The sequence below is a fragment of the Bombina bombina genome, chromosome 2 (genome assembly GCF_027579735.1).
Source record: "Bombina bombina isolate aBomBom1 chromosome 2, aBomBom1.pri, whole genome shotgun sequence".
NCBI lineage: Eukaryota > Metazoa > Chordata > Amphibia > Anura > Bombinatoridae > Bombina > Bombina bombina.
Genome location: NC_069500.1, coordinates 84090973 through 84115390, shown reverse-complemented (window position 1 = coordinate 84115390; position 24418 = coordinate 84090973). Strand labels below are relative to the sequence as shown.

At 39.0% G+C, this 24418-nt stretch overlaps 1 protein-coding gene across 1 annotated transcript in view; it reads right to left on the bottom strand.

The window, feature by feature from the left end:
* WDR7 (WD repeat domain 7) overlaps window positions 1–24418 on the bottom strand; it is a 1007279-nt gene that overhangs the window by 180561 nt on the left and 802300 nt on the right. The window contains 3 exon segments of the mRNA XM_053701142.1: window positions 2225–2307; window positions 10996–11145; window positions 19217–19334. Coding sequence (XP_053557117.1) covers window positions 2225–2307; window positions 10996–11145; window positions 19217–19334 — 351 coding nt within the window.

The window sequence follows — 24418 nt, the reverse complement described above, 5'->3', positions numbered from 1 at the left end:
ATGTCAAATAGTGACGCAGCAGAAAAACGCCCCTGCCCGGTCATCTATGACTGAAGGCTATAAGGACTGAAACAATCTTTCCCACCTCACTGACCCACAGGTCCTCTCGAATGCTTAGTTGAACATGAAAAAACAATGATAACCTGAGCACTCGGCACTTCTACTGAACCAGCCGAGCAAAACAGCGCCAAGTGTCTGAACAGCCGCAAGACCGAACAAACCTGACAGGACCAGCCTGCACCTAGGGTCCCAACCAGCAAGCTGCGTAAATTCTCCCTCGTAGGGGAAAAAACAGAAAACAGACAGTTTGAACAGAGGACTAACATGTCCAACAACTTCCGAAGAAGTAATAAAGAGTATCAATCCCAGAAGGTTCCCGAAGGAAACAAAAACAAATAAAAGACATCCCATCAGATATAAATAAAATATATGGCAACCCAGAGGTTAACGTCCACAAAGACACAGGCCTACCCGCAGGCCCTATCACACAAAACTGAGAAAGATCTCAAACAAATGACAATCAGGAGATTACTTCATCCCCACATATCTAATGAGGTGCACCATTCGAATTATCAAACTCAAATTCCCCGTATCTGGTAACGATAGGGTCATTCAATAACTGAAAAACATGTCTGAGCAACACGCAAAGGCTCGCAATCCTGTAAAGGCCCTCCCCAAGGCGGAAGGCCCGGGACAATAGGGCACAAACACATTCTCAAATAAACGTCTGGACTCTGCAGACGACCAATCTCCAACATTATGTGGAAGCGAAAACGTGCTGCCTCCTCCGGGGGAAGCTCGCCACCCCGCATGGAGGAACCATAAACTGGGTTATCCGCATGTGCAGAAGTATGATTTGCTAGGGAACTCGCCTCTCGGAGGACAGGCCACCAGAGGCGGATGGCTCAGCAGTCCCTTGATTCCCCCAGTCCGAGCAACCAGGCGCTCTGAAATGGCATACGGAACAAAACTGGTTGACAGGCATCAACGAGGCCCCTCCGGATTCATCACCAGACACAGAATCTGAATTTGAAATCAAAATAGTCTCAGCATCAGAATCCTCCATAGCTGGATAGAGGATATTTAAATATGGACTAAAGTAGTGAAAACTAAAACAGCACCTGACACCCCCAATGGCGGGGGCACTCACCACCTCCTATGACCAGACCCCTGCGGACTAGAAAATTTTCTTCGCCACGCAATTGGGAATGCGGAAATGGAACAACGGAACGTAGCCACGCCCGAACACAAGGTGAACCATACAGTCCAAACAAGCGCGCCCAACCAAAAGGCAGCGTCACTTACAAAGGCCTCAATGTTCTAACCATGAGCCCAGTAAACATCGCACATAAGCAGGTTGAATCACATAACAAACATGATTATAAAAAAAACCCTGTTCAATAACCCCCCTCAGGGGATATTAACCCTCAATTCAAAGATACTAAAAGAGACTCACTAAGACCCTTATGTATAGTTAGACCCGCAAGGTAGTAGCCTCTCGGGAAACATTCACATTACAGTACATTGCAAATAAAGTAAAATGAAACGATCTTACTGGAATCTACGCCGTGGAACAGGAACACGGCCCTTCAAGTGTTACGGATAGTAGCATCGCCTCTGCCATGGACTTGAGAGAAGAAAGCAGGCAGCGAAGTTCGACAACGCCGATTGCTTGAGAAGCTGTTAATATGAGTCGGGATGGTTTCGCAGAAAGAAACTCCCTGCATCTCCGGACCCTAACTTTCATCCAAGCCCTCAATGAGAGACTAACAGGACTACTTAAAACTCCTGTCCCATGCCGAAGAGTACTACTCTCCATAAGAGACAAAAACAAAAATTTTAAATTCTGACACTTCTCTGCCATCCTCCTGGGACGAAAGTCAAAGAATGACTGGGGGATGAGGGGAGTGGGAGGAGTATTTAAGCCTTAAGCTGGGTTGTCTTTGCCTCCTCCTTATTTCCCAAAAGTAATGAATGCAGCTGTGGACTCTTTCCATTTAAGAAGAAAATTGTATATTTGATACACACACACACACATATACTGTATGTATATATATATATACACGTATATACATACACACACACACATATATATACACACGTATAAAAAAATATAAATATATATATATACACATATATATACTGTATATATATATATATATATATATACATACTTCCTCACAATCAGAATGCTATTCATGAATAACATAAAAGTCAGGTATACCTGCACACTGAAGGAAAACACTCTTGTAATCCCTTCTTCTTCAGTAAGGAACCTTCAAGGCAGTACAATATTATGTCCATTACCTATGAAAATAAAATTGCAGCTAGATTACAATTCTGAAGGAAAAATCATAATTAAAAAACAAACAAACCCCCCCCCCCCAATATTTATGGTCAGTTCTACTCTCACTTGCAGAAGGTAGAAACTCCTGGAACTTTAAAGGGACATGAAACCAAAAGTTTTTCTTTCATGCTTCAGATAGAGAACACAATTTTTAAAAAAGTTTCCAATTTACATCTATTATAAAATTTGCTTTGTTCTCATGTTATTCTTTGTTGAAGAGCTATCTAGAAAGGCAGCGTGCAAATGTCTGCAGCACTATTTGACAGGAAATAGTGCTGCCATCTAGTGTTCTTGTTAATGTATACCACTGTCGCAGAACTGCTGCCATATAGTACTGCAGACACGTGCACACTCCTGAGCTTACCTTTCTAAACGTGGGTTTTTAAGTACTGCAATAAAAAGTATGTTTTAACTTTTATAAGAACTAATGGAATTTTGTGCCAACTTTATAATATGAAGGACAAGCCCATAAAGTGAATAAATGTGTATATTACTTGCTTACATCCGTGGTGGCAGATTTGTGGCACTGCGTGTATGTAATGCACTGGCGAGACACCAGCGTTTCACCTGAGGGCCAGTTTTCATGGACAGTAAATGGGAAATTAACCATTTGTTAATTACTACAGGTGGAGGAGAAGACTGAGAATGTTTGTGAGTTGCTTCATGCTACAAGGGAATATTGTATTTCAGTGCAAGGAGTAGACCATACAATGGTAGACCATACAAACAATTTAGACCATTAGTAGACCATACTGTGCACTACAAAAGAGGTTCCTCTTTTGATAGATAGATCGATAGATAACATAAATTATGCTTACCTGATAATTTTCTTTTCTTCCGTGGGAAAAAGTCCACAGCAGCATTCATTACTTATGGGAAATAAGAACCTGACCACTGGGAGGAGGCAAAGACACACAAGCTAAAGGCTTAAATACTTCTCCCACTTCCCTATCCCCCAGTCATTCAGCCGAGGAACAAGGAACAGTGGAAGAAGCATCAAGGTAAAAAGGTGCCAGAAGATAAAACAACAACGCCTCCAAAATGGGCGGGGGGCTGTGGACTCTTTCCCACGGAAGAAAAGAAAATTATCAGGTAAGCATAATTTATGTTTTTCTTCCTAATGGGAAAGAGTCCACAGTCGCATTCATTACTTATGGGAAATTTATACCCAAGCCAAAGAGGACACAGAATGCCAAGACGGGAGGGTAAGAGGCACACCAATGAAGGCACCTACCGAAAAACATATTCCCAGAAAACAAAATCCCGTTTCGTCCGAAAACCTGGAGCAACATTATTGAAAGAAGAAACAAAAAATGACCCCGGGGACGCAAAGTCACCGACAGTCCAAAGGACCTGAACAGTTACCACGAGTAGATGCAACCGAGACACAAGCTTTGAAGACTTGAAACAACCCAGTCACAGCCCCTGAAAACGACAAGGGGACCTGACTAATAGGACAGAAAGACCAACTCAGGTCTTCAAGAAGAAAACCAAGATCCACTAGCTAGGCACACCTGGACAAATATCAGGACAGAGAAAGACAGCAGAAAAAGGAAAAATTACCATAGATAAACCAAAGAAACCTAAGGACCGCCGGACACATAAAACGCTACACAGCATGGACGAGCAACAACCACCGATCAGGATCACAAAGGGAAAATCCCTTACCGCAACCAAGACCCACCCCCAAGCCACAATAGACTGAGGATGTGTCACATGCTAGGAAAAACTTCTAACAAAAAAGAATATTGTATACTGGGCGCTGCACAATATTATGTAAATAGAACCTATATAGGTATAGCTCAATTCATATGCTACATATAAAAATATATCTCCCTACAACATCAATAAACATACATACAGAAGCCATACAGTTAATATTAAAAATCAATAATCAAATATTCAAAATAATCCGTTAAGCTCCACTTAAGGAAATTCAAATAAGTTCTTAAAGTTCCCAAACAGATCCAATTATTTCAGTCTAGGAGAGTACAAGGAGATAAGTCCAATAGTGTAGATAATATATCTTTGTGGCTGCTCCTTTAAAAGAGTCCCATCACGAACTGAAGAAAAAACAAGAGCGCACAACCGCATCTAAGTGCAGATAGAAATGACACCTTTAATAGTATGTAGCCCTTTAAAAGAATCACACTCACACTTTAAAACAATATAAAAGCAGTGTTACAATTATATTGACTACAAACCGGCTCCGGCGTCTTCACCCAAACACAGAGAGCTCCAAGATGGCGTATCCGCAAATGGCTGGAGGGGGTGTGTTCCTAATTAGGCCAATCGGATGTTCCTATGTTCTCAAGCCTCCTTTCTAATGGCTGAGCGACGGAGGTGTGTGCTGACACTCAAAGTTAGTGTTTTGATGCAGCACGTATTGAGTTCCCTTCAATGCTGGGAGATTGTCTCACAGTAATGTCCGTAATTCAACAGTGCAGTCATATAACAAATAAAGCAGGCTATGATGATACGCCTGTCAGTACGGCCCTCAGCCCACTCCGTGCTTGTGTAATCGTATACAAACACTACCGTAGCCTCACAGGGACCTAGTTACGCTCACTTGACGTACGTTTCGTTCCGGACTGGAACTTTTTCAAGAGTGATTCTAAGCACCTCCTTCCTGCCTTTTAAAGGCTGGAGGGCAGCTGCCTTCCCTATTAACCCTTAAGGCTAATGACAGGCTGTATATAAAATACTAAAAACATTCTTAAACTTCATGTTATAAAAACGATAAATAACAAAAGTTAATACACCTATACCCAAAATACATATAAACACATATTGAGTGACATAAAAATTAAAAAATAATAAATATGTAATATTATACTCAGGATAACGATAGTATATTGAGCTAAACAATGTAAATGGGCATTTATAATTTCCAAATAAACATACTAACAACTAGCAAAATATAACAGATACCCCGCCAACAATGGGTTATGTTAAAAATGACTGGATGTCCAAATCAATATTCATCTCTTGAGGGTGAAGACAATCCAGTTTTTTGATCCAATAGGTCTCACGTTGTCGCACCTTGAGTAACCTATTGGTATCCCATATGTTGGGAGGGATCCATTCTATAATTTTTATTTCTAAATCTTTGGGATCCTTATTATGAATTAATTTAAAATGTTGGGAAACACTATGGGTTTCAAGGCCCTTCTCAATGTTATTAAGGTGTTCCCTGAAAAGGTATTTTATTTTTCTCTTTGTTCTTCCAACATAGATAAAATTACATTTGCACTTCAAATGATATACTACGTAGGTGCTCATGCATGTGCATCTACTTTTATTACTTTTATTGGTAAAGCTCCTGGTACTATCATGATTTTCAAAAGTGTTACGATTTATTGCTATGTGGGGGCACATTACACAATCTTTAGTTTTGCATCTGTTATATTTTGCTAGTTGTTAGTATGTTTATTTGGAAATTATAAATGCCCATTTACATTGTTTAGCTCAATATACTATCGTTATCCTGAGTATAATATAATTTTACATATTTATTATTTTTTAATTTTTTAATTTTTATGTCACTCAATATGTGTTTATATGTATTTTGGGTATAGGTGTATTAACTTTTGTTATTTATCGTTTTTATAACATGAAGTTTAAGAATGTTTTTAGTATTTTATATACAGCCTGTCATTAGCCTTAAGGGTTAATAGGGAAGGCAGCTGCCCTCCAGCCTTTAAAAGGCACGAAGGAGGTGCTTAGAATCACTCTAGAAAAAGTTCCAGTCCGGAACGAAACGTACGTCGAGTGAGCTTAACTAGGTTCCTGTGAGGCTACGGTAGTGTTTGTATACGATTACACAAGCACGGAGTGGGCTGAGGGCCATACTGACAGGCGTATCATCATAGCCTGCTTTATTTGTTATATGACTGCACTGTTGAATTACGGACATTACTGTGAGACAATCTCCCAGCATTGAAGGGAACTCAATACGTGCTGCATCAAAACACTAACTTCGAGTGTCAGCACACACCTCCGTCGCTCAGCCATTGGAAAGGAGGCTTGATAACATAGGAACATCCGATTGGCCTAATTGGGAACACACCCCCTCCAGTCATCTGCGGATACGCCATCTTGGAGCTCCCTGTGTTTGGGTGAAGACGCCGGAGCCGGTTTGCAGTCAATATAATTGTAACACTGCTTTTATATTGTTTTAAAGTGTGAGTGTGATTCTTTTAAAGGGCTACATACTATTAAAGGTGTAATTTTTATCTGCACTTAGATGCGGTTGTGCGCTCTTGTTTTTTCAGTTTAGGAAAAACTTTTGCAGCTGGAGAAGCTCGAGAAAAAGATGATCATGCTAAAGGCGTGAGAGAGGAAGCACAGCCGCCACCTGAAGGAACACAAAACATCACGCTCCTTCGCAACCTAGACGGTGTAGACCAACACCCGCACAAGGAGAGGGAGAGAAAAAACCCCCAGGGATAATTCCCTTAAACTAGAGAAAACGGAATCACAAAGGGCGAGCCCACAAGGTAACATAAGTGTAGAGAAACCAGTCAGAATCGAACCTTGATCTGAAGGAACCATAAAATGGCTAGATCTAAGTCGAGCATCCGAATTAACAAGATGTATTTTCCGAAAAAACACTAAGCACCAACGTGACCCTTCCTTCCATGGGGAACCATAGTCCCCCAGATGAAAAGACTGTAGGACGTGTCCCCAAGACACCTAAACCATCTACCGATGAAATGCACAGGCACTGAACGCCTCAAAGAGCAGAGAGGCAGCAAAAAAGGTATGTGGAATGTGTGTCATGCCCACATCAGGTCTCGAACTCTGGTCTCTTAGGTTGCATCCTAGTGACTTACCACTGAGCCAATAGAGAGCTTTTTCAAATTAAAAAAAATAAATAAAATCTATGAGAAACAACCTCTCAAGCCCCCAAAACACCGGCAGCAAAGCAACTAATGTGCAACCGCCATGTGCCGAGCAAATTTCCGCAAAATGCAGAGACCAGAAAGGGAAATGTCAAACAGGCTAAAGTCAAATCCTAGACCGAATGAGGACAATAAGGCAACTAACCCCTAAGAAAGGAAGGCCCAGAAGCCCGACCTCAAGACAAGTACCCAATCTGCCAAAAATTCCAAGCTCCCCAAGGAGAACAATGGAATCTATGCTGACCCAACCCCTAACACCCAAGGGGATAACAGGGACAAGGAGAGATAGCCAGAACGTGGACTGACAGAACCCTAGACTGCCCTCCCAAACCTACGATGAGATCCGAGAAGAAGGGGTCAGATTCCACTAGTCAGAACCCGAGGCCAAATGCCTCAAACTGGACCAACAAGCTGGCAGACTAACTCGTCGAGGAAAAGGAAGACCTCGAACAGCAAGCACATAAGGACACAGGATATATACTGCGATAAAACACGCAGCCCGAGTCCAAGACGAAAAAACCCGGACCAACAGTCACGAGGCACGGGATTCCGAGGGCCGAGCTCACTTCGGTTCCCGACCCCTAAGGGGCGGTAGAAACAACCCCGGAGAACACCAGGTGAGCTGCAACCCAAGATCCCATCAGAGCATCAAAAGCTCCCAGAAGCGGAGGTAGGAGTAAGTAGCCACCTCAGCATGACCCGACCTATACTAGCCACCCAACGGCACCTAGTCTCTAGAAGAACCACCAAGGGCAGCCCAAAAGGCCAGAACCACACACAGCAGCAAGGACCTCACCCCTCAGGCTGGGGATGCAAAGGGACGCGGTGGAGCAGACTGACACGGCCAGCCCAATCGCTACTAACATACAGACCCAAAGGTCGCGATGTAAGTGTAGTTTATAAAAACAGACAACAAAAACAAGTGAACCAGTAGGTCCCGCCGGATCAGCCAGGCACAACATGCATCACTAACAATTAACAGTGCACACACCAACTCCAGATGAATCCGGTAACGACTTCCGTGAAAGAACTAAACTCAAGCAATCCCAGAATTCCCGTAGGAAAAAAATATAAAGTAAATAAATCCGACTCGGATAAAATAAACAAGGGCACCCGAAGGCATCTGCCCAGAAGGAACTATGTCTCCGCAGGACCTGCCAAACAGAGACCGGAACCCTCAGAAGAAGAGGCTGGGAAAGCTCATAATAGACCGACCGGAGATAAAATTAACTCCATCATCTATTCCGAAGAACCGTGCGAGAACTGAGAAGTCCCCGGACGAAAAAGGAGAGGATCCCCCAACAAATCAAAAAGACATCGTAGTAGGACACATAGCCGCACAATCCTATAATGAAACGCACAACATGGGGGAACAATCACCCCCGGCGGGGAATATTATAGTGCAGTTCACGGTCTGAACACCCGGGATAGGCAAGCAGGTACATAAATGCAAGAAAACCTCAGGATCTTGCAGACGAATCAGCGCCAATAAAATATTAAAACGAAAATGTCCCGCCATCTCCGGGGGAAACGATCCACCCTGCGCAGAGGAGACATCAAAGTCAGGGTCACCTGCGAAAGCAAAAGGAGTGTGCGATTGGGAAGGCGCCTCCTGAAGAACAGAGCCCCTGGAGGCCGATGGCTTAGCAGATCCAAGGTCCCCCGAGCCCGAAAGACCTGGCAAACTATGCAGGCACAAGAGACAAGAGTGGTAGACTTGCGACAATGGGGCCAAACGACAGTCCTCGTCCGAGGACAACTCATCATCCGATAAGACAATAGTTCCGGCATTAGAATCCTCTATGGCTAGGACTAATATAAACGCCAATATTGGAAAACAAAAAACAGACTGGCACCTGACACACGATGGCTGGGGCACTCACCACCTCCTATGACTAGACCTCAGCAGAGCAAATTCTAATTCTTTTCCTCCGTCGCCACTAGATCAGGAATGCGGAAGGGGAAGAACCCCGCCCAAGCATAAACACGCACGTCAGCAGATGCCCCGCAAAATCCAAAAAGCGAGCCACAAAAGGCGGCAAAACTAGGCCCACATAAAAGGATAAGCAAGACTACACAAACAGGCATACACCCATAACCTGAAGGTTTTTAGTCCTAGGCCTGCTTTCACAAGCCCAGAAAAATGCCACTATGCACCGCATAGAGTAACGCTACTTGTCTCAGCCTCAGAGCCCATACACACATACCCAATGCAGGTTGAATCACATAAGAAACATGATAAGAGACCCCTTCCCCGTTTACCAAACCACCCTAAGGAGGAAATATCTCTTGATTACAAGATCTGTACTGAAGGTGCCTCAGCGAGGCCCATACTATACAGTCATAATAAATCACATTAAAGACAATGTAATAAAATGAAACAATCTTACCAGAATCTACGCCATGGAACAGGAACACGGCCCTTCAAGTGTGACGAATAGTGGAAGCTTCCGTCATAAACTCGAGAGAAGACAGCAGGTAGCGAAGCGAAGTTCGACAACGCCAAGTGCTGAAAGGAGCTGGTGTCGAGACTAACAGGACTACTTAAAACTCCTGTCCCATGTTGAAGCGTAGCACCCTACATAAGAGACATATTAAAATTAAATAAATGTAGAACAAACTTCTGACATTCTCTGCCAACCTCCTGGGACGAAAGGTAAAGAATGACTGGGGGATAGGGGAAGTGGGAGGAGTATTTAAGCCTTTGGCTGGTGGGTCTTTGCCTCCTCCTGGTGGCCAGGTTCTTATTTTTCATAAGTAATGAATTCGGCTGTGGACTCTTTCCCATTTAGAAGAAAATATAAACGCACATATATACACTGGCTCTGGTTCTCTTCTATAATTTAAAGTTAAATTAATTTCCTTATCTAGTCTTAGCAATAGTCTAAATCTTTACTTAAATTACTCTATCATTTTAAAATTCAAAAATGTCACCTAAGCCCATTTTCAAGAAGAAAATATGTCCAACTCTGACAAATTGTTTCACAATAGAACCTGTCAAATTGTTACTTCTTAACCACCCCAATCAGAAATACATACTTTATCTACTATCTAAGGTATTCTACAACTACCTGATCATATATGAATCCCTTCCAATCACAGCACAGTCCTCAGTGCACTCTTAAAAGTTAGATTACCCATTAAAAGGGCATTGGACTGTAAAATGAGTTTCCCGTTATGTGTTTCAACTGACTTATACCATAGGAAGAGTATAAAATGCATGGGAAAATTATGAAATAGCTCAATTTTGGTCTTTGAAAGTACAACCCATTAAAATGGGCTCTGCTTACAGGGAAATACAACCTCCTTAACATAAGGAAGCTATATGCTTCCTTATGTTATATCTGCCTGTATACAAAAGCCCAATAGTTAGATAGAACAATAAGAAATTAACATGTAATAACTTATCTATCCTACCCTTCACTGCTAGTGTAATTTCTTCTTCTGGCTAAGCTTACAAATCTATCTATAGCCGATACTTAAGTATTAAAACTTTCACTATAGGTGGGGATACCACAGGCAATCAGGTATTTCAAATGCCAAAATAATGGTACAGGAGATATTTGTAAACAATTTAATATATTCCAGCAGGTAAAATGGATACTTAGGAACAAATGATAATGTAATAATGACATTCATATTTACACATTAACAGTAACATCTCTATAATCTCTATAAGTTACGCACACACATTTGTGTGTCTACAGTTATGTATACACTACAACTGGTTTAGGCAAGACTTACCTCCACTAAGAGTTCCACAACATCAGAAGGCATTTTCTCAATAAGTATTTCTACAACTCTTAGTATTTCTGCTTTAGCGCGAGCCAGGGCGGTAGTGTGGATATTTTGCTGAGACTGCGTGTTTGCTGCTAGTGCCGTATGTCTGTGCACCTAGAACAAATCATAAAAAACAATGGAAACAATTTCAATTTCATCTTATTTAGATAAGTGAACATTAGAAGATAAAAAATAATTTTACATTTTTAAAATTAAGTTGGTTTAAAGAAAATACCTCTAGAGTACTAAAGGCCAATGTGCATATAAACTACTTTAGCCTATACTCTCACAAGCCCAACAGATGACAACTCATAAGGTTGGACCACTACCCCTTCTTCATTTTTGTAACTGCTTACCATGGCATCACGCACCTATGTTTATTGTGCAGATGAATACGTTGGTGTGGTACAAATAAGTTATATATATATAAAAAAATTATATAATGGCAATGGAACTTGATCTTTTTCTTTTGCGTTAGCTACATAGGTAAAGCTTGGTTTTAGTTGTGGTTAGGAGGTGTGCTAAAACCTTAGACTTCTAAGGTATTAGAAGATATGAAAGTCAAAATGAAACCATGAGTCAGATGGAGCATATCGTTTCAAATGAACTTCTATCCTTCAATGTAATTTGTTCTCTTAGTAGCCTTTGTTGAAAAGAATACATAAATATCTTTAACAGCAGCAGCAATGCTCTAATGGAAGCTAGATGCTGATTGGTAGCTACATACATTTGTCTCTTGGCATTGGATCATCATCCTGTTACTTGTAGTACACTGCTGCTCTAGCTCTGACTTTAACTATGAAATGAATCCATCTAAATAGTAATATACAAAAAAAGTGCAATACAGCATATTCTAACATGTAGAGTATTTTCAGTTTGCACTTTTATATCCCTTTAAGATAATTCTGGTAACTATATATTTGTGATGTTCTTACAGAAAATGACAACACAAAGTACACCTTTAAACTATGAAAAGTGCTAAAATATTAAAAAACAAAAAACAAATATAGGATAAATACACATATAAAGTGTGATTGAGCAACAAGTTCCAAACCTATAATGTTATGGCATCTGTAGACTCTAGAGAAACACTATTAAGTGGTAAGGTTATCAACATGGATGTATTTTGGCCTAGGCAAACAAGGCACTTGCCTAGGGCAGCAGATTGAGGGGGGGGCAGTACTTCTTGAGTCCCTGTTGGGAGTAGCAGGTGACATAACTAGAGCTAGCTGTCTGTATTATATATATATATATATATATATATATATATAATTACTGGTAAAATGTATACTATATACACATGTGCTAATTCAACCTACTGAGTGTATGCAAGTTTTTTGCAAGCTCTAGTGAACAATGAAAAAACATAATTTATGTAAGAATTTACCTGATAAATTCATTTCTTTCATATTGGCAAGAGTCCATGAGCTAGTGACATATGGGATATACAATCCTACCAGGAGGGGCAAAGTTTCCCAAACCTCAAAATGCCTATAAATACAGCCCTCACCACACCCACAATTCAGTTTAACGAATAGCCAAGCAGTGGGGTGATAAAGAAAGGAGTAGAAAGCATCAACAAAGGAAATTTGGAAATAATTGTGCTTTATACAAAAATTCATAACCACCATAAAAAGGGTGGGCCTCATGGACTCTTGCCAATATGAAAGAAATTAATTTATCAGGTAAATTCTTACATAAATTATGTTTTCTTTCATGTAATTGGCAAGAGTCCATGAGCTAGTAACATATAGGATATCAATACCCAAGATGTGGAGTCTTCCACTCAAGAGTCACTAGAGAGGGAGGGAATAAAACAAAAACAGCCATATTCCGCTGAGAAAATAATCCACAACCCAAAAATAAGTTTATTTTCACTTTTGAAAGAAAAAAACTTAAATCAAAAAGCAGAAGAATCAAACTGAAACAGCTGCCTGAAGAACTTTTCTACCAAAAACTGCTTCAGAAGAAGCAAATACATCAAAATGGTAGAATTTAGTAAATGTATGCAAAGAGGACCAAGTGGCTGCTTTGCAAATCTGATCAACTGAAGCTTCATTCTTAAAAGCCCATGAAGTGGAGACTGATCTAGTAGAATGAGCTGTAATTCTCTGAGGCGGGGTTTGACCCGACTCCAAATAAGCTTGATGAATCAAAAGTTTCAACCAAGAAGCCAAGGAAATAGCAGAAGCTTTCTGACCTTTCCTATGACCAGAAAATAAAACAAATAGACTAGAAGTCTTTCTGAATTTTTTAGTAGCTTCCACATAATATTTCAAAGCTCTTACCACATCCAAAGAATGTAAGGATCTCTCCAAAGAATTCTTAGGATTAGGACATAAAGAAGGGACAACAATTTCTCTACTAATGTTGTTAGAATTCACAACCTTAGGTAAAAATTGAAAAGAAGTCCGCAAAACTGCCTTATCCTGATGAAAAATCAGAAAAGGAGACTCACAAGAAAGAGCAGATAGCTCAGAAACTCTTCTAGCAGAAGAGATAGCCAAAAGGAACAACACTTTCCAAGAAAGTAGTTTAATGTCCAAAGAATGCATAGGTTCAAACGGAGGAGCCTGTAAAGCCCTCAGAACCAAATTAAGACTCCAAGGAGGAGAAATTGACTTAATGACAGGCTTAATACGAACTAAAGCCTGTACAAAACAGTGTATATCAGGAAGTATAGCAATCTTTCTGTGAAATAAAACAGAAAGAGCGGAGATTTGTCCTTTCAAGGAACTTGCAGACAAACCCTTATCCAAACCATCCTGAAGAAACTGCAAAATTCTAGGAATTCTAAAAGAATGCCAGGAGAATTTATGAGAAGAACACCATGAAATGTAAGTCTTCCAAACTCTATAATAAATCTTTCTAGAGACAGATTTACGAGCTTGTAACATAGTATTAATCACTGAATCAGAGAAACCTCTATGACTTAGAACTAAGCGTTCAATTTCCATACCTTCAAATTTAATGATTTGAGATTCTGATGGAAAAACGGACCTTGAGATAGTAGGTCCGGCCGTAACGGAAGTGGCCAAGGCGGGCAACTGGACATCCGAACCAGATCCGCATACCAAAACCTGTGTGGCCATGCTGGAGCCACCAGCAACACAAAAGACTGTTCCATGATGATTTTGGAAATCACTCTTGGAAGGAGAACTAGAGGAGGGAAGATGTAAGCAGGTTGATAACACCAAGGAAGAGTCAGTGCATCCACTGCTTCCGCCTGAACATCCCTGGACCTGGACAGGTATCTGGGAAGTTTCTTGTTTAGATGAGAGGCCATGAGATCTATCTCTGGAAGCCCCCACATCTGAACAATCTGAGAAAACACATCTGGATGGAGAGACCACTTCCCTGGATGTAAAGTCTGGCGGCTGAGATAATCCGCCTCCCAATTGTCTACACCTGGGATATGCACCGCAGAGATTAGACAGGAGCTGGATTCCGCCCAAGCAAGTATCCGAGATACTTCTTTCATAGCTTGGGGACTGTGAGTCCCACCCTGATGATTGACATAAGCCACAGTTGTGATATTGTCTGTCTGAAATCAAATGAATGATTCTCTCTTTAGTAGAGGCCAGAACTGAAGAGCTCTGAGAATTGCACGGAGTTCTAAAATATTTATTGGTAATCTCGCCTCTTGAGATTTCCAAACCCCTTGTGCTGTCAGAGACCCCCAAACAGCTCCCCAACCTGAAAGACTCGCATCTGTTGTGATCACAGTCCAGGTTGGGTGAACAAAAGAAGCCCCTTGAACCAAACGATGGTGATCTATCCACCATGTCAGAGAGTGTCGTACATTGGGATTCAAGGATATTAATTGTGATATCTTTGTATAATCCCTGCACCATTGATTCAGCATACAAAGCTGTAGAGGTCTCATGTGAAAACGAGCAAAGGGGATTGCGTCCGATGTCATGGACACTGAATTTATGTGGAAGCCTAAAAAGGTGACCCTTGTCTGAGGAATCAAGAAACTTTTTGGTAAATTGATCCTCCAACCATGTTCCCGAAGAAACAACACTAGTTGATTCGTGTGAGATTCTGAAGTATGTAAAGACTGAGCTAGTACCAAGATATCGTCCAAATAAGGAAACACCGCAATACCCTGTTCTCTTATTACAGATAGTAGGGCACCCAGAACCTTTGAAAAGGTTCTTGGAGCTGTTGCTAGGCCAAATGGAAGAGCAACAAATTGGTAATGCTTGTCTAGAAAAGAGAATCTCAGAAACTCATAGTGTTCTGGATGAATCGGAATATGAAGGTATGCATCCTGCAAGTCTATTGTGGACATATAATGTCCTTGCTGAACAAAAGGCAGAATAGTCCTTATAGTCACCATCTTGAAAGTTGGTACTCTTACATAACGATTCAAAATTTTCAGATCCAGAACTGGTCTGAACAAATTTTCTTTCTTTGGTACAATGAATAGGTTTGAATAAAACCCCAAACCTTGTTCCTGAGGAGGAACTGGCATGATTACCCCTGAAGACTCCAGGTCTGAAACACACTTCAGAAAAGTCTGAGATTTTACTGGATTTACAGTGATGCGTGAGAGAAAAAATCTTCTCACAGGAGGTCTTACTTTGAATCCTATTCGATACCCTTGAGAGACAATGCTCTGAATCCAATGATTTTGGACAGATTTTATCCAAAAATCCTTGAAAAACCTTAATCTGCCCCCTACCAGCTGAGCTGGAATGAGTGCCGCACCTTCATGCGGACTTAGGGGCAGACTTTGGTTTCCTAAATGGCTTGGATTTATTCCAATTTGAGGAAGGCTTCCAACTGGAAGCAGATTCCTTGGGAGGAGGATTGAGATTTTGTTCCTTATTCTGACGAAAAGAACGAAAACGGTTAGAAGCCTTAGATTTACCCTTAGGTTTTTTATCCTGAGGCAAAAAAACTCCTTTTCCTCCAGTGATAGTTGAAATAATAGAATCCAACTGAGAACCAAATAAATTATTACCTTGGAAAGAAAGAGATAGTAATCTAGATTTAGATGTCATATCAGCATTCCAAGATTTAAGCCACAAAGCTCTTCTAGCTAATACAGCTAAAGACATGGATCTAACATCAATTTTGATAATATCAAAAATGGCATCACAAATAAAATTATTAGCATGTTGCAGTAAGCGAACAATGCTAGATATGTCAATTCATGTTGCGCTAAATTTTCCAACCAAAAAGTTGATGCAGCCGCAACATCACCCAAAGAAATAGCAGGTCTGAGAAGATGACCTCAATATAAATAGGCCTTTCTTAGATAAGATTCAAGCTTCCTATCTAAAGGATCCTTAAAGGAAGTGCTATCTTCCATAGGAATAGTGGTACGTTTAGCAAGAGTAGAAATAGCCCCATCAACTTTGGGGATCTTTTCCCAAAACTCTATAGATTTTGCTGGTAAAGGATACAATCTCTTAAACCTTGAAGAAGGAATAAAGGAAGTACCTGGCTTATTCCATTCCCTAGAAATCATATCAGAAATAGCTTCAGGAATGGGAAAAACACCTGGGGAAACCACAGGAGGTTTAAAAACAGCATTTAAACGTTTATTAGACTGAACGTCAATAGGACTGGTTACCTTAATATCCAAAGTAATTAACACTTCTTTTAATAAAGAACGCATATACTCTATTTTAAATAAATAAGTAGATTTGTCAGTGTCAATATCTGAGGAAGGATCTTCTGTTTCAGATAGATCATCATCAGAAGAGGATGAATTATTATGTTGTTGGTCATTTGAAATTTCATCAGCTAAATGAGAAGTTTTAAAAGACCTTTTACGTTTATTAGAAGGTGGAAATGCAGACAAAGCCTTCATAATAGATTCAGAAACAAATTCTTTAAAATTTACAGGTATATCATGCACATTAGAAGTTGAAGGAACTGCAACTGGCAATGTACTATTACTGATAGAAACACTATCTGCATGTAAAAGTTTATCATGACAACTATTACAAATGACATTTGGTGGAATAATTTCTACAATTTTACAACAAATGCACTTAGCTTTTGTAGAACCCATGTCAGGCAGCAATGTTCCAGCAGAAACTTCAGAGGCAGGATCAGATTGGGACATCTTGCTCAATGTAAGAGAAAAAACAACATATAAAGCAAAATTATCTATTTCCTTAAATGACAGTTTCAGGAATGGGAAAAAATGCAAAAGCATAGGCCTCTTGATAGAAAGGAAAGCAGGAGGCAAACAACAATGGGGTATTGAAATAATGAAGAAAAAATTGCCGCCAAATATGATGCACAATGTAACGTAAACTTTTTTTGGCACCAAAAATAACCGGAAATGACACACTTGCGTCACTAATGACGCTGCCGTGTGAAAGGTCTCGACGTCACGTATGACGCCGGAAATGACGAAGTTGCGTCAAAAACGTAATTTCCCGCGCCAAAAAAGTTTGCGCCAAAAATGACGTAATAAAGTCTAACATTTGACGCACCCGCGGGCCTAATACCCGCAAATGCAAAAAGTAGTCAAATTGAAAAAGACTAAACCCCAGGTAAGAAATAAATTTCTTAAAGTGTTTATATTCCCAAATATGAAACTGACAGTCTGCAGAAGGAAATACATGAACCTGACTCATGGCAAATATAAGTACAATACATATATTTAGAACTTTATATAATTTGCATAAAGTGCCAAACCATAGCTGAGAGTGTCTTAAGTAAATGAAAACATACTTACCAAAAGACACCCATCCACATATAGCAGATAGCCAAACCAGTACTAAAACAGTTCTTAGTAGAGGTAATGGTAAATTTGAGAGTATATCTTCGATCTGAAAAGGGAGGTAGGAGATGAATCTCTACGACCGATAACAGAGAACCCATGAAAAAGACCCCCGTTAGAGAAATCATCGTATTCAATAGGTGATACTCCCTTCACGTCCCTGACATTCGCTGTACTCTGAGAGGAATCGGGCTTCAACAATGCTGAGAAGCGCATATAAACGTAGAAATCTTAGCACAAACTTACTTCACCACCTCCATAGGAGGCAAAGTTTGTAAAACTGAATTGTGGGTGTGGTGAGGGGTGTATTTATAGGCATTTTGAGGTTTGGGAAACTTTGACCCTCCTGGTAGGATTGTATATCCCATATGTCACTAGCTCATGGACTCTTGCCAATTACATGAAAGAAATTCACATTACACCCTGACCAAAAAATATTATGGCCAAATAAGGTCTAAAACATGGGGGGGGCAGCAGAATTTTGAGTGCCTAGGGCAGCACAAAACCTAAATACACCACTGATTGGCATGTATGAGCGACTCAACAAGAAGTGGAGGATAGAAGTGCTACCCGAAGAATAAAAGGCTCAGTTAGAGGCACGCCAAAGAGCATTTTATGGGAATACAAAAAGGTTTAATTAAGGTGTGAAATATAAAGACGGTCCTTCTTGTTTGTATACAGGGTGGAGTAAAATGCAGATTTGAAGTTTAACTTTCAAAAGAGGTGCTTAATACAGAGCTAATATATTGAGTTATGAATTGTGAGAGATGGAAGGGAAGACTCATGATACTGTGCACTTACATTTTAAAACATTTTTTTTTTGCTTTAAAGAATGGGATGGAGAGCAAAGAAAGAGTTTTTAGATGGTAAAAAAAGAAGAAAAAAAAGGTAATAAATCTAAAAATGAACACAAGTAGAAACTAACTAGTTTGATGTATGTCTGGAAGTGTGAGGTGTCTTTTAAGAACATAAATAAAATATAGCAAAAAAAAACTTGCAGATATGAAATTTGACGAGACATCCTACTGTTCATTTTTTTTAATTATGTACTTTAAGCAGCTCACATAGAAATTCTGGCAAAATTGTGAAAATTAGACATAAAGAAAGTAAAAAAAAAAAATCTACTTAAATAGGAAAATATTGAAAATGACAGCCCAAAACTGTTCTATATTACATTGTGTGTGTATGTTCCATAGTTGGCAGCTTATCAGCATATTAAAGTATTTTAGAAATATCAGAGCTCATTATACACAGTGAAATTTATTTAGAAGCAATTTGCAGAGACAGAACGAAGAATATAACTTTACAATAAAATAAACTATATATATGTTTTGGTATAAACTAAAGTAACACTGAAAAAGGAAATTTAAACTTAGCCATTCAGCTAATAATCCTTGTTGAAATGCAGCGAAGAGAATAGCTCTAGGATCTTACCTCCTTAGCAATCGTTGTTATGAAGGCGGGTGGTCTGGCCGTGGCAATGAGCGAGAGAGCGTGTCGTGCAGAGCGGGCGGAGTCAGCTGCTGGACTCAGGGGCAGCCCGATTGTGATGCTAAATAGGGATCAGGCAGAAAGCAAAAAAGAAAAGAAGCATTAGAAATATAGAGTGAAAAGATTAGACACAGCTTATAATGTCAGTTCAAGGTCAATGGGATCACTCAAACAGTTAGAATATAATGGACTTCCAACAATGAGCAGTGATTATAAGTCAGGGTGTTCTAGCATCAAATACAAAATCGAATAATTAAGCGTGAAGATTGAAAACAGTATGTGCATCTGTCCAAAGTGTTAAAAGGATCTTGTTAACAAATTATGTAGCCACAGCATTGAATACATATCACAAAGAACACAATAAAGTAATTACAGTATTTCCACTTGGACTCTAAAGTTAAGAAAAAGCATAAAAGGCAACACTTCCTAAATTCTCAACAATCTTTTCAGATTCAATAAGACATTAAAAAACATGCTGTGTACCATAAATTAAATGCGCTGTTGTATATCCTAGTCCTACATAGCTATTTACACATTGTGAAAAAGAATCTTCATTTAAAATGTTGGCGTTTTCTTGTATTAATGGAATGTTTAAAATGTGATTTTGAATAACTAAGTTTACATCTTAATATTATTTTTATTTTCTATATTTGCAGGAAATAAATGTTTCTTTGCTAGAACATAACTAGATTATTGTATCGATTTTATTCAGCTATTACATTGAAATGGCTTATATTGATGACAATCCTTTAAAAAAAATAATAATATATATTTAGGCTCGCCGGAAACAGCAGTTATGACTTGTCCGCCTGCTCTGAGGCTGCAGACATCAATCCGCTCGATCCTATACGATCGGGCTGATTGACACCCCCTACTAGCGGCTGATTGGCAGTGAATCTGCAGGGGACGGCATTGCACAAAAAGTTCACAAGAACTACTTGTGCAATGATAAATGCCGACAGCGTAGCGGACATGATACGCATCATCATATCATGTCCTCTCGCTCTTTAATAAATCAGCCCCATAGAGTGGAATCCATGCCTTTATTATTTACTTAGAACAAGAAGAAAAAACAACTACTTTCTTCTCATGGATTTATTTTTAAAATATTTATTTGCTCGGAAACAATTAAAGATTAAAGGGACATTAAAACCCATTTTTTTTCTTTCACATATCAGATGGAGCATGCAATTTCAAATAACTTTTCAATTTGTAGAGAGTATAAAGGAACAGAAGCGGCACATGGACAAGTACTGTATGAATTTGTGAGAAATGGTACATAAAATGTTTGCACTCACATTTAGTAGAAAACCCTTCTTGGTGCAAATGGAGCAGATTGGGATCAAACAGTCACCCAGCAGACTGACCCCCGTGGGTCAGGAGACGATATTACAAACAATTGTGCACCAAATGATTAGGTGTAAATCCAAATAAATGGTATGGCGGCAAGTATAAAACTTACTTTATTAAAACAATAAAAACTAGCAACGCGTTTCTCAGCCAACCGGTGGTTCATCAGGCTTAATACAAAAGGTATAAAACAATTGCCATATATACCATACAAATCCTGTATAATGGATAACACCTGATAGGGGTGTTAACCAATTACACGTATCAACTTTCCAATTTATTTATATTATCTCCCCCCCCCCGTTCTCTTAGTATACTTTGTTGAAAAGTACACCTAGGTAAACTCAGAAGCTGCTGATTGATTGCTGCACATGCCTGCCTCTTGTCATTAGCTTTCGGCTAGCTCCCAGTTGTGCATTGCTGCTCCTTCAATTAAGAATACCAAGAGAATGAAGGAAATGCGATAATAGAAATAAATTGGAAAGTTGTTTAAAATTGTACGATCTATCTGAACCATGAGAAAAAAAAATTGTGTTTCATGTCCGTTTAAAAGTACATGAAACCCACATTTTTTCTTTCATGCTTTAGATAAAGTATACAATTGTAAAAAATTTTCTCTTTTACTTCTATTATCAATTTTGCTTTATTCACTTGGTATCCTTTCTTGAAGGAGCAGCAATGCACTAGTGGGAACTAGCTAAACACATCGGTAAGCCAATCATAAGAGGTAAATATGTGCAGACACCAATCAGCAGCAAGCTTCAAGCTTCTGAGCTTATCTATATATGCTTTTCAACAAAGGATACCAAAAGAATAAAGCAAATTAGATAAAATAAGTAAATTGGAAAGTTGTTTAAAAATGTATGCTCTATCTAAATAATGAAAGAAAATGTTGGGGTTTCATGTCCCTTTAATGAAACGCACACACATTTGTATTCATGGAGTATATGATATTCAGTATTTAAAAAAAAAAAACCAGTCTGGAAATGAGGACTGACATAGAACTTATGAAGAAAAATTCTAGAGTTACACTGCAAAAAATTGAACTTTTTAAACATGTATTTTAGTCTTGTTAGAGTTTTAATCTGATCTAATGCTTCTCTTATAGACCCGATGCTAACATGTACATCATACATATGAAGGAATATAACAAAATACTCTCACGTGAAATAGGTTCAGTAGAAGTTGTTTAAACCTAGAGTGAATCAGGAACACATTTATTCTACTGGTTTTCCAACTCTATAGTGATTGACAGTGAACGCTACCACAAGTCTGCCAAGAAAAACAATGGTTATGCGATACAGAGGAGAATAAATTGTAAGGTATGTACCACTTTTTCCTTTAAAAGGGCAATTAAGCATTTTTTCTTCTTTCTTGCATCTAAAAGAGGGCATTTAAAAATGTATTACAGGTTTCTGTGTTTTGGTAAACAGATGTTCCTGTTGCTTCTAAGGGGTCTCACTGTCAACCAATAAAACAATGAGAGCTCTGATTTCAGCCAATAAGCATTCAGTTCTTAAAACCCTGATATGCATTTTTTCATGCAAAATTATCTGAACATATTTTATTTCATATGAATTCCATTCTTATAGTTTACTGTCCCTTTAATTACTGCTTCTCTATAGAAACCATTGGTCCGTCCACACCCCATCCAGATCTCCAAAACCGTCAACTGGACCGCTCAGATCCCTACCAGGACCATTTAAGACCTGCCTCCTTACACCTAGTAAGAAATATTATAGTGTGTTTCACATAGAATAGATTAGGTGACAACTGTCAAATTGCTTTATCCTGATAGTGACATATAATTAAAGAGCACTGTATACAGGTACATTAAAGTAAAACAACAAATATATTAACCATCCATATATAATAACATATTAAAAAATAATGGGACATGCTATTTTAAATCAGTAAACTGTTTATTTCTTGCAAAATAAGACCCCCTCTATAACACTTTTTTTTTTAAAACAGGAGCCAGGATCATACATCCAATAAAATGCTTTACCACATGAGCCATTATCTGACAAGTCTAAGAACCTAACAGATATATTCAGAAGGAGGCTACAATGTTGTAGTAATTGCTATTATTTGATTTGGAGATGATTCATATTATATTTTATTTGAGGGTCTATACAAACCATTACCATTAACGTGGTTGTGAGATTGCTCCTTTAATAATCTAAATCTCTTTCTTTTTTATTCCTGTTCAGGAGCAGTGATGCACATGCGTTTCTCTCTCACTTCTGGTTAGGCATGAAGCTTTTTGAAAAGCAACAGGCTTCTTGCTAATTCATTAACAACACTGAGCAGTGCTAGTATGTGGCCAGAGATTAACCCCCTCCTGCAGCTGGACCAGCTGGCTTGCATGTCGTCTTTCAGAGAAAAAGCTGTGCGTGATGAAGCAGGCACATTGCACTAAAGCTTTAGTTCCTAACAATGGCAAATTCAGGACTACTATTTCACAAGCATTACCAACTGTTACTTTTTATGCTTTCAAACAGTCAAAAAGGAAAAGGGGATGATATGGTTCAATATCCGCAGGTTATGTGCATCAAATCAAACTGAAGAAAGCTGCACTGGTTTATGTTATGTATATCTAAAATATTAAATTTATTTTGGAGCATACATTTGTAAACAATTATGGAGAAAAACTGAACTGCTACATCATACATGAGTTTTCTTTACTGGTTAATACAGTGATACTTCTTAGAATTCTCAGAGAATCCAAAATCCTTTTTAAAGGGATAGGCTAGTCAAAATATAACTTTCATGATTCAGATAGAGCATGCAATGTTAAAGGGCCATGATACCCAAATGTTGAAACACTTGAAAGTGATGCAGCATAGCTGTAAAAAGTGAAAATATCACCTGAACATCTCTATGTAAAAAAGAAAGATATTTTACCTCAAAGGTTCCTCAGTAGCCACATCCCATTGTAAAGGACTTCTAAGCAGCAAATCAGTATGTCTGTCCCGGGACAGCTAAGGGATTGAGCCTTGTGCAATCTCATGTTATTTCCCTATTCAGTTTAAGGAAGTTTACTATGAAATCTCATGAGAGTTAAGTGAAATCTCATGAGATCACAGTAAAAGAGTTAATGAGCTCAGCACTGCTGATGCTGTTTGGCTAAAGTTAATTTCTTCATTTTTTTTATCTGCAGCTGGGCAGCAGCTGAATTATAACTTTTTACACAGAACTTACTCTGCTGAGCTGAGGAAGTTGTGAAGTAAAACATCTTCCTTTTTTACATAGAGATGCTCAGGTGATATTTTCCTGTCAGCTTTTTACAGTTATACTGCATCAGTTTCAAGTGATTTAGCATATGCGTATTATGTTCTTTTAAGCATCTTTCTAATTTACTCCTATTATCAATTTGTATTCGTTCTCTTAATATCTTTATTTGAAAAAGCAAGAATGTAAGCTTAGGAGCCTGACCATTTTGGGTTCTAAATGTAGCCACCAATCAGCAAGCGCTACCCATGTGCTGAACCAAAAATGGGCCGGCTCCTAAGCTTACATTCTTGCTTTTTCAAATAAAGATACCAAGAGAACGAAGAAAATTTGATAAAAGGAGTAAATTAGAGCATGCAATTTTAAGAAACTTTCTATCTGAAGTTTAATTTTGATTAGACTATCCATTTAAGCAAATTGTGAAAATAGAATGCTTCATTATCAAATTATGCGCTTAGAAATATATGGAACACAGAAACAGAAGCGCTTCAGATTTTGATATCTTTCTTTGTTATCCAGTGGCTTCTATATAATAAGAAGGGACAACAGCCAATAGCACCA